Below are 11414 nucleotides of genomic sequence, written 5' to 3'. Positions count from 1 at the left end.
TCCGGGTGTTGGGGTAGGGAGTCTAGGTCAGGGTCTGGGGATTCCCTCCAGCTCTGGTCTGCCTTGAGGGATACACTGTCCCCTGTGAAGTACTCACCCTGGAGCTGGTTGTTTCTGTGTGGTGTAGGTCGTCAGTTGTTGTTGCAATCCGAGTTCAGTTGGGGTGGTTGCAGGCTGGGTTGGGCGCCCCCCGCCGGGTCGTTGCAATCGCGATGTGGTCCCTTTGTCGCGCTGCTGGTGCTGGGCGGCTTTGGCGGGATGGAGCCTCTCCGCTCTGGTGGAGAGTGAGGGGTGGGGGTGGGATCCTCGTGGAGAATCCCGGCTGGTAGGTTTCTCTGTTCCTGGCGATCTGCTGTTCTGCGAACCGTTACCTGGTGATCTGCAAGCGGCCCCCTGTGTCTCTGGGGCTCCGGCAGCCCCCGCCGGGCCGGCTGGCCGGCGGCTTGGCGCACTGCTGCGCGGCCAGTAAAGGTTGGGGGAGGGGTCTTCGCTCTTCTCTGTTCTGAAATTCTTCTTTTCCTCTCTTTCGTTTTTTGTTATTTTCCACCTCTGGTTTTTCTCTGAGTGTTCGTCTTTTTGTTGTTGTTGGTCTCTTGGGGAGATTAAGCGTTGGAACTCGAACTCTCTTTTTGGTTGGAGAGAGCTGTGGCGTTTCCCTACTGCCCCGTCGCCATCTTGGTCCCCCCCATGAGAGTACATATCTTTTTGGACAATGTTACCCCTGCTCTCACTCTGTCCCAGTTTTCCCCTCCATCCCCATACACAAGTTGTATAGTTCATTTTCAACATAGTAAGTATCACCATTGTCCCTCCATTTCTGTGAGGATATAAGGATCTTAGGACCAGGGGTAGAACAGCCTTGATGGTAAAGTCCCTGACTCTGTCCATTTGGCTGCCTGCTTTTTCAATGCCAAGATGTATTATAAGAATTCCAGGACTATGGTATCCAGGAGGTACCAGCCCTGAACACCTATGGGGTAGCTTCAGGCCTTGAGGAAGCACATGATTTTAGGGGTGATCAGGTCCAGTAAGTGGTGTCAGAAGAATGACTCTAAACACATCAGAAGGAAGCAAAGTATTTGTGTGAGGTGTGTGTATATGTGTTAGAGGAAGTATGTGTGTATACTCAGGTGTTGTTTGTCTGTATGTGATATATGTGGTAGAGGGCCCAGGTATGTGAGTGTATGGTGTGAGTGTGTGACATGGGGGTTATGTAGTCCTTTTGACCTATGATTCACAGATCAAACTCTTACTATTGCATTTCCCCCTGGTGATGCCATCTTGATGGGACTCATGGTCTTACTCCCTCAGAGGGCCGACCCAGCCTGAGACCACAAGGCATCTGTGACCCTCAGACTGGCCTCAAGTGATCCAGGAGAATCTGGGCTCAGCCTGTACTAACTCCTCAGTTGAATCTCCTTGATCAGCTTCTTCTGAGCAGTGGTCTGGTCCTGCCCTAGCCTCCTCAGTGGAGACAGTGACCATTACAGGTGAGACCACCCCTAACCTGTGTCTTTGTGTCCCCAGAATGCACCTGCTGCAGATTCCCGGCCCAGCCTACTCTGTGGCCCCCTAAGATTGTCAGACAATGGGATGGACTGGAGTGAAGTGTGGGCCGCCATCCCTGAGTCAGACTCCCAGGTGCTGGACCTGCAAGGAAACAACCAGGTGTGTGTCCCTGCTCTCTACTACCACAGCCCAGAGTCTCGGGCCTGCCACACCTGCAGCAGGTTTGATTCACCAACCGTCAGTGACCTGGCACTCATTGCTTCCTAGAAACCCCCCCTGTTCTTCATTCACAGAAGGCAGGCCTCCTAACTATGCCAGGACCCCAGTGAGATCCAGGGTGGGGTGGGATAGAGAAAGCTAGAATAGAGGGTAAGTAGATGGCACAGATGCTGGCCCTTCCTTGCTACACATATTCATCCATTAGCTCTTCGTTCACTCATATCCTGGGTAGATTCCATTGGCAGGTGGACTCAGAAATCTTTGCCTCACCTCTCTCAGCCTCAGTAGCTGTCCCAATGGCTGAGGCCAGACAGTTTGAGGGAAGTTTAGGGAAATAGGAGGGCCTCCTCCCAGCAACTCCCTAGTGAGAGCTGTGGGCCACCGGTTCTCATGTAGACAGAAGTCAGCACACACATGTCTACCAGGCTTGTCTGCTTTGTGCCATATAGGGTTGGGCATGGTTGCTTGGGAAGATGGGGAACTAGAGTATACCCATGACTCTGCTGATCCTCTCTCCATCCTGCAGGCTGCTCAACTGCCATGCACCATCCGCCTCCCTGGCTGCACAGTGAGTGTACCAGACCCCAAGGAGCACCTACAGGCAGAGCATGTGTGGAAGCTGCAGCAGGGCCAGCAGACCTGGTACCTGAGTGCCTCCTCAACAGAACTACAACAGCGCTGGCTGGAGGTCCTGACCACCACTGCTCAGGGTGACACAGTCCAGAACAGCCAAGGAACCCTGTAGTCCCAGGCATGGCCATTCCATGAGCCTAGCCCCACCCACAGCCCTTTGCACTGCCATGTCAGACTTGTGTTCTGGGAGGTGATATTGGAGGCCACATGAAGGAATGAAGACTGTCAGTTGCCCAGAGCATGAGGCATTTGGCTTTGGAAGTCTCCTTTTGCTTTAGAAAGGAGGAAACAGAAATTCAAAAATGAACAGCCTCTTGTCCAGGGACCATCCAGCAGATCTTGGGCAAGAGCTCAGCCTCTGATTCTTAGCCCAGAAGTATGGCCAGAACAGTGAGCATGGGCCACTGCAAGATAAAATGTCACCAAGCTGGTTGTGGTGACATTAACTAGCAAAAGGCAGAAAGGAGGCCCAGGGATGGTTTGCAGCTGGCCCTGGGTTAGGCAGAGCTACATACAGCTCACCTTGGCCTCGGTACATCCTGTCCACTGTGTGAGCTAGGCTGTGACTCACCTCCAATGGGTAGCATCTCCCCTTTCTGCCCTCTCCCAAGACTCTGCCTCACAGTCTACCTCCCCTGTTGATCAAGAGGTCGACCTGCCCCATCTCATCTTGACACGTGGTTCCTGAACACCACATTGGGAAGTTCTTCAGGGAAGCTGGTCCAGGCCCTGTGTGGCAGGCATGTGAGGTTCACTGCTGACCCTGTAGCGGGCAGATGCAGTGCTTGTCTATGTAAATAAATGCTGGCTGTCAGCAGCAGGTTTGGCTTCAGCATCCTCTACCCCTCCACTAGGCAAATGAAGCATGGAGGACAAGGGTGGCAGAATTGCATAGACTGCATGCCAGGCCTGGAAAGCAGCTCTGCAGCTCTGGTGCTGCCAGAACTGGGCAGACATCTGGGGGATGTCATAAAGGTCATAGGGTTGAGAAAATACTCTGAGAGGATCTAGAAACCGATGGTGGGATCTGGTCCTTCAGGACACTCCCCTCTAACATCCAATCCACACTGCTTTGTGTGGAATACCTGAGCAGACATGGGAGGCACCTCCCTGGCTGAGAGGGAGTGGCTAGAACCAGAAGTGGGTAGTTGTCACAGGTAAGATTAGGTGAGAGAGCACAGTTAGAATACAGGTAGCTGTATATATATATATAAGCCAGCTGGCATGGTTGTGGGTTGCCCCAAAATGACTGTACATACTTGAACCTCTGTGTGGCACTCACTATGAAGAAACTGAGGCAAGAGTCAGGAACAAAGCAGCTGGAGAACTTGCACATTGCATGGTGCTTGCCTGAAAGAGATGGACCACTTCCTTTTGGCTACTATAGCTCAAGTTGGGGCAGTGGCAGTGGTAGAGGAGAACAGGTGTCCACAGGGGCCTCAGAAGGTTCTTTCCTTGGCTCAGTGCACAAATGGGGTGTGAGCAGAGAAGAGATGGGAGGGGGGGGAGTTTCACAGATCTCACCAGCTGCATGGGTCCAGTGAGGGATGGGCAAGGAGATGGGGCTCTGTCACTCATACAACAGGTAAGTGAGCAAAACCAGAGCTAGAAAAGGTGGGGAGCCTCAACCAATGCTCCTCCTTAGATTTTCCTCCAGCTACCTCAGGCCTTTGTACCTGCTGTTCCCTGTGCCTGAGACTTTTTCTGCAGATCCTCCTGGGGCCTCCTGAGCCTTTGTCTACTGTCTTGTTTAACTCTATAATCTCTTGTGTAACATATTTCCCCAGGTAGAATACAAGCATGAGTGCTTGTATTCAGGATGAAACTGAGTATGGTGGCTCAAACCTGTAATCTTAACTACTTGGGAAGTAGGAATGGGGGATTAAGATCCTAGGACAAGGCTTAAAAATTTCAAAAGACTCCATTTCAACCAATGGCTAGGTGTGGTGGTACACCTCTGTTATTCCAGCTACAGGGGAAGTACAGTGGCTGGGCTCAATGGCACAAGCCTATCATCTCCAGTGACTTGGGGAAATACAAGTTGATGAACCACAGCCCAGTCTAGCCTGGACATCAGGCAAGATCTTATCTTAAAATAAACAGCACAAATCAGGTATTGGTAGTTCATGCCTGTCATCCTAGTTACTCAGGAGGCTGAGATCTAGAAATCATGCTTCAAAGCCAGCCTCAGTAGGAAAGTTAGTGAGAGTCTTATCTCCAATTAAACACCAAAATACTGGAAGTGGGGCAGTGGCTTAAGTGGTAGAGTTCTAGCCTTGAGCTAAAATAGTCAGTGACAACGCCCAGGCCTGAGCTCAACCTTCAGTACTGACACAAAAATAAGTAAGTAACTAATACAAAAAGGGGGGCTGGAAGTGTCGCTCCAGTGGTAGTGCACATGCCTATAATGCATAAGACCTTGGACCTGGGTTCAATTCTCAGTACCAGGATGTGAGGGTGATCTGGCTGTGACATCTGTCACCCCATTGATGGCCAGGATTGATTTGGCTGATCTGGCTGGCTAGGCGGGTGTCCCCTTCCTCCCTCACCGCTCCATGTGCATCCCTCCTGAAGCTGCACACTCGGTCGAAGGGGACGACTATCCCCCATAGAGGAGGACCGGTCTTCGGTCAAGGGTATACGAGTAGCTGCGCTTCCCTGCTAGAACCTCCAAACAAGCTCTCAATTCTCAGTACCACCAAAAGAAGACAAAATAAAGAAGGTAGTAAGTCACCCCTCCAGCAGTGCCTGGCACACAACAGGTGCCAACAAAGTACTGCAGACATCTTTAGAAAGGTCCTGGGTTCTCCCATTGTGCCCTATGGTCCTGAGGTCTGGAAGTCTAATTGTACAATGCAGAAATGGAGGCTACCTGTGATCAGGAGGCCTGGCACTCTCCTGCCTCATCCACAGTTCTCAGGTTCTGGGGACATTACAGATAGCTCCTTCTAGATTCCTAGTTTCATCCTAGAGACTGTCACATTGAGACCCAGACAGCCGCCATGACTGGAAGACAAAGCACAGAACAACTTGGACTCAGGCGTACCCACCTCCCACTTTCCTATGGAAATAACAGGATGCCACCAAACCCAGGCCTTCAGGTAGAACTGGCCCTACCTCTCTACCTCTCTGCCACTTGTGCAGTCCACACAGCTTTGACCTGAAGGCTAAAGCAAGCTTGGGTTTCTCCAGGGGCCCTTCTACTGCCTGTAATGCAAGGTTCTTTGAGCAACTAGTCCTGTTGCTGGGAGTTGAGGGAGGAAAGCAGGCTTGCCTCTGTCTCTGTAGATGAATTCTCTCTAGATGTTCTTCAAGGAGATATCAAGAAGAGCCCTCAGCCCAGTTGGCAGACCCAATGGTAGCACAGTAATCCAATGGCCTGATTTCTTTCCTCCCTCCTTCCCTCCTTCCCTCCCTCTCTCCCTCCCTCCCTTCCTTCCTTCCCTCCCTCCCTTCCTTCCTCCCCTCCCTCCCTTCCTTCCTCCCTCCTCCCTTCCTTCCTCCCTTCCTTCCTTCCTTCCTTCCTTCCTTCCTTCCTTCCTTCCTTCCTTCCATTCTTCCTTTCCTCGTCCTCCTCCTCTTCCTCTTCTTCCTCTTCCTCTTCCTCCTCCTTGTCCTTTCTCCTCTTCTTCCCCTCTCCTTTCCCCCTTCTTCTCCTTCTTGGGTCAGTACTAGGGCTTGAACTCAAGACCCGGATGCTGTCCCTTAGCTTCTTCACTCAAGGATGACACTCTACCACTTGAACCATGCCTGCATTATCAGTTTTTTGATGGTTAATTGGAGATCAAAGTCTCACAGACTTTCCAACCCAGGCCAGCTTTGACTTACGATCCTTAGATCTCAGCCTCCTAAGTAGCTGGCATTACAGGCTCTGGTGCCCAGCCTGATTCTTTCAAGTGCTACCCTGAGATCCAGATTCTCCAGGGCTTCTAGAATACAGCATCAGTTGTCTGGGCAGGCAGCACCTGGCCCTGGGTGGGTGGGGTCCAGTCCAGGATCCCCCTCTCTCCCTGGAATGACGCAGCCAGGTGGGCTCTGTAGCAGTTAGCTGTCCCCTGTCCATAACCCCTCCACCACAATCCTTGATCACTGGTTTAGAGGGTCCCACCTGCAATCCTTGGGCAAAAAGTGAGAAGGGAGGGGACCTACACCCACTGACTCCTTTATTTGGGGGCTCCTCACTCAATTTTAACAATGTCAGATAAAGCTGGGACTGGAAGTCCGAGTGAGTCAAAGAGGGAGACAGTGGAATTAGGGGAGGCCATGAGGGAACCCAACATTCTGCACATTCCTCACTATAGCTGCTTGGCTTACAGGCCTGGCCTGGCCCCAGGACTTCCCTGCCTGGTTGACCTCTGGGCTTGTCACCAGCTCCCAGGTGAGAGCTTAGACAGAGGCCCAGGCAGTCATTAGAAGGCTACATCTTAGGCACAGTAGCAATAGCATGTGACCAATGGCAGGCATGGGCCACCTCCCAGCCTGTCAGGTTTCCCTGGGACTCAGGGTGCTTGGGCCCCTTCCTTCCAGATCACAGAAGGCCCATGCTCTGGTGCTGCCTGAACACAAATATTCCTAGGGGTCTTAGAAGATGGCACCCCCCTCTCTGCTTTCTCTGGGTTATAACTTCCCCTTGCCCAATGGTGTCTAGTCCAGCAGTTCAACCCCAGGATTCGGCCTATGACTTAAACTGGGTTCAGCCTTTTCTGACCAGCCAGGGTAGTACAATATGAGGCTGTGCCACAGAGCTGTAGGACAGCAGTGGGAATCAATTCAGAGAAGAAATGTGCTCCAGTCTAGGAGCCAGTGGCTCATACCTATGGAAGCTGAGATCTGAGGATTGTAGTTCAAAGCCAGCCTGGGCAGGAAAGTCTATGAGGCTCTTATCTCCAATTAACTACTAAAAAGCCAGTGGAACTGTGGCTCAAGTGGTAGAGTGCTAGTCTTGAGCACAAAAGATCAGAGACAGCTCCCCAGCCCTGAGTTTGGCTGGCACCAAAAAGGAAGAAAGAAGGAAAGAAGGAAGAAAGGAAGGGAAGGAAAGAGGGAGGGAGGGAGGGAAGAAAGAAGAGAGAAAGAAAGAAGGAAAGAAACCAGGGAGAAAGAAAGAAAGGAAAAAAGAAAAGAAGAAAGGAAGGAAGGAAAGCAAGCAAGCAAGGAAGAAAGAAAGAAAAAATCAAGCAAGCAAGCAAGCAAGCAAGAAAGAAGAAAGAAAGATAAACAGAAAGAAAGAACTTACCTTCAGTATACAGTGACATGAGCAGGGCTAGCAGACACACTAGCCCTTGGTCATCAGGATTGGTCTATGACCTGAGATGAAGCGTCATGTGATCATGAAAGGAGCCAGTGACTCCTGAGCTCAACCATTTTGGGGCCAGAAAGAAGAGGCAACAGACAAGATACAGAGGAAGTAGTTCTGATTTCATCTACAGCAGTTACCTGAACAGATCAATTTACCTGTGAAGTCCAATCTGCTGACCATTACCACACCCCACCTACTGGATTCCATGTTTCACCTTTTGCTCCCCAAATCCTCTTGCCTTGTTGAGGTTTCTCCCCCTCAGATTCTAAGCTCACAGCAATTCTAAGAGGGCCAAGCTTTTCCTCTTGTTACTGGGCTTTGTCCTTCAGGAAGCTCAGTCTCAGGGCCCCTGTTCTGCTCACTATAAATACCACATGCTTCTCCTCATGAACCTCTACTCCAGAAAGGGAGTGTGGCTTTCCTTTATCAAGACTCAAAGCAATAAATTGTCCCTCCTCCAAACCAACTCAGATCCTCAAAAACACATTGGTGACTCTGTGCTCACCCCTGTAATCTTAGCTACTCAGGTTGCTAAGACCTGGCTGTTGAGGTTGTAGGCCAGTCCAGGCAGAAAAGCTCACAAGACTCTTATCTCCAATTAACCAGCAAAAAGCTTAAAGTGGAGGTGTTGGTTCAAGTGATAGAATGCCAACTTTGAGTAGAAAAGCCAAGTAAGAGCACAAAACTTGTTGACACCCCAAACAGCCCATGCATTTCTGAAGAAGATAATTTCTCATCATAAATCATCCCACTTCACAGAGTCAGGACTAATCATTGTGCTGTTCAGGGTCCCAAATCTGGGGCCTTGAAGGATTCTGTCCTGTCTGAATAGAAAGAGACAACTTGCTCATCCCATTTACAGAGGAGGCCCCTGTTGTTCACCACAAGGAGGCCAGGTCATCTCAGTAGCAGACTCTGGTATATTGATTTCGATGCAAGGAGTTCCTTTGGGAGGCACTGGAGGAGCCATCAAGGGAATGGAGAACAAGGCAGGGAAGGGACAGAAGCCAATACAAGATGTTATGTGTTGTGCTGTGTCTCTTCTCAATTCATGTCTTCCTGGAATGAAACTTCCTGGAATCTTGGAATTTGACTTTTATTTGGAACTATGTTTGCAGATGTAACCAGTTTAATCAAGGTGAGGTTTTTGAAATGAGGGATTTAAATTAGGTTTGGTATCACCAGCCATGGCAGTCAGGGACATTCATACAGATTGGTGAAAAGACAAAGTGTTATTACTCACAGCGCCCAGAGAGCATGGAGCAGCCCACTTCACAAGTCAAGTGGGATGATGCAGGGCCCTTAAGAACATGTGTGCACAACAAGCAGACACCGTTCAATAGAGGGCTCCTGTAGACCCAAGCTTTTAGTGGGGTCCACGAGGTTGCCAAGTTGGTTTCTACTGGGGATTGGGTTGAAGGGTGCATAGGCTTAGCACAGGAATTCAAGTGGCATTGTCAAGTTCACCAGAATTAAAGCAGAAGTGGTCAAGTGGTTCAAGGTATAGGGCCTTATCTATGTAAAAGAGAAACTAGATAGAAACAAGATAGGACCTCAAGAGCTGGAGGTCCTGTGTGATAAGCTAGAGACTGAACAAAACCATGAGTACCAAAATCTTTCATATGAATGAGAGTAACAATAATCACATTGGATGATTGATGGTTTTATAAGAAGAGGTAAGGCCAAACGCTGGTGGCTCACACTTGTAATCCTAGCTACTCAGAAAGCTGAGATCTAAGAAAAGTGACTCAAAACCAGCCCAGGCAGGAAAGTCTGTGTGATGCTTATCTCCAATTAACCAGAAAAAAAGCCAGAAATGGAGCTATGGCTACTACTTGAGTAAAAAAGCTAAAGGACATAGCCCAAGGCCTTATTTCAAGTCCAGGTACTAGCACCAGAAAAAAAGAATGAAAAAAAGAAAGAAAGAAAAGAAAAAAAGAAGAAATGGAGAGGAAACACAGAGATACAGACAGGAAAGTGGTCCATAGGATGGAAGAGGTGAAGACAGACGTGATATGGCCACAGCCCAAAGACATCTTAGAGTCATCCAAAACTTGAAAGACCAAGGAAGGCTTCTTCATTAACTGTTCAGAGGGAGCATGTCCTTTTATACATCTCCATTTCAGACTCCTGGCTTCCAAAACAGACCATACATTTCTGTTGTTTTAGGCTATTAAAGAATGTCTTGTCCTATCAAGCTATCTATGGTCATTTGCACAGATGCCCTAGTAGACTAATATAGATTTCGTGCCAGACAGTGGAGTGTTGCTGTTACAATGCTTGAAAATTTGGAATCAGGTACAGATTACAGGATGGAGACTTTGCTCATATATGAAACTACATGGACCATATTCATCCTTATTCATTCTCTTTGTTATCCTTCCTCCTTTCCACTGGTACCCATCCCCCAGCAGGACCTGTTTTACTTTACTGATATTGATTTGTTTTAGTGTGTATTAATTATACCAATGGTTTTCACTATGGTATTTCAGATATGCATAGATTACATTTTGCTCAGAATATCCCTCTCTATTGTGTTCTCTTCCCCCATCATTTCAATCGTCTGTTGATCAACCGCTTTCATTGAGGTTTTTAATGGTGTGTGTGTGTGTATATATACATATATATATATATATATTCACTGTATGAAATTATTCACCCTCAATCTTTCTTTTTCCTTCTCACCTTATCCTATATAGTCCCATGGTCAGAATCATGTTCCCTCTGTGTGTGTGTGTGTGTGTGTGTGTGTATAAATACATAATAGCTATCCATGAACATGTTTGTCTTTTAGGTTTAGTTTCCACAGATGAGTGAAACATGATATTTGGCTGTTTTGAGCCTGGTTTTCCTCTCTCAGCATGATAGTCTCCAATTCCATCATTTTCCTGCAAATGATACAATTTCATTTTCCTATATGGTAGTGTAGTATTCAAGCCAAGTGGACAAAAATGGACAGACAAGGGTCTTAATAGAAAAATCCAAGTGTTGTTTCTTTTGTTTGTACCGGTACTTGGCTTGAACTCAGGGACTTGGCATTATCCCTTAGTTTTTTTGCTCAAGTCTAGTACTCTACCACTTGAGCTATAGTTTCACTTCTGGCTTTTTTTTTTTTCTTTTTGGGTAGTTAATTGGAGATACAATTCTCATGGATTTTTCTGTTTGGGTTGACTTCAAAATGCAATCCTCAGATCTCAGCCTCCTAAAGTAACTATGATTACAGGTGTGAGCCACCAGCACTTAAAGTGCTATGATTTGAATGTGTATTGGAAACTATTCAACAAAGTAGTAACAGTGTTAAGAGGTAGGACCTTTAAGGAGTATGGATTAAAGTTGTTATCATGGAGTGAGTTCCTTATGAAAGATGAGTTAAACTTCTCCCTGTCTGTCTCTCTCTTTTCCCCCCCTTCTGCCACATGATATAGATCACAGTGCAAGAAGAGCTCTTTGTCAGATACCAGCACTTTGAGAAATTTTTGTGTATAAATGTCCCAGTGTGTGGTGTTTTGTGATAACAGACCCAAATGAGCTAAGATATTCAGATTTCCTTCAGATGATTGTTGGTAGAAATATGGACAGTTACTTAAGGGTCTCCTTGTGAGGGCTTAGACAGAAAGAACAGTAAAATCTGTTATCACCCTAGAGAGTACATTAATAATCAGGAACAGAACATTAGCAGAAACAAGAACACAAGGTGCTTCTACTGGAGCTTTAAAACAACGTATTATTAAACACTGGAGAACAAATGATCTTT

The 11414-nt window shown here is 47.9% G+C and overlaps 1 protein-coding gene across 4 annotated transcripts in view; it reads left to right on the top strand.

Moving 5' to 3' along the window:
- Window positions 1-3193, top strand: part of Fgd3 (FYVE, RhoGEF and PH domain containing 3) — a 55333-nt gene extending 52140 nt beyond the window's left edge. For all 4 annotated transcript variants that reach the window (XM_013026427.1, XM_013026430.1, XM_013026426.1 and 1 more), the window contains 2 exons: window positions 1528-1668; window positions 2255-3193. In XM_013026427.1, coding sequence (XP_012881881.1) covers window positions 1528-1668; window positions 2255-2473 — 360 coding nt within the window. In that variant the 3' untranslated portion in view covers window positions 2474-3193. The remainder of the gene's footprint in view (window positions 1-1527; window positions 1669-2254) is intronic.
- The last annotated feature ends 8221 nt before the right edge of the window (window positions 3194-11414 follow it).

The sequence above is a fragment of the Dipodomys ordii genome, unplaced genomic scaffold, assembly GCF_000151885.1.
Source record: "Dipodomys ordii isolate 6190 unplaced genomic scaffold, Dord_2.0 Scaffold93, whole genome shotgun sequence".
Taxonomy (NCBI): domain Eukaryota; kingdom Metazoa; phylum Chordata; class Mammalia; order Rodentia; family Heteromyidae; genus Dipodomys; species Dipodomys ordii.
This window is presented reverse-complemented; position numbering and strand designations above follow the sequence as displayed.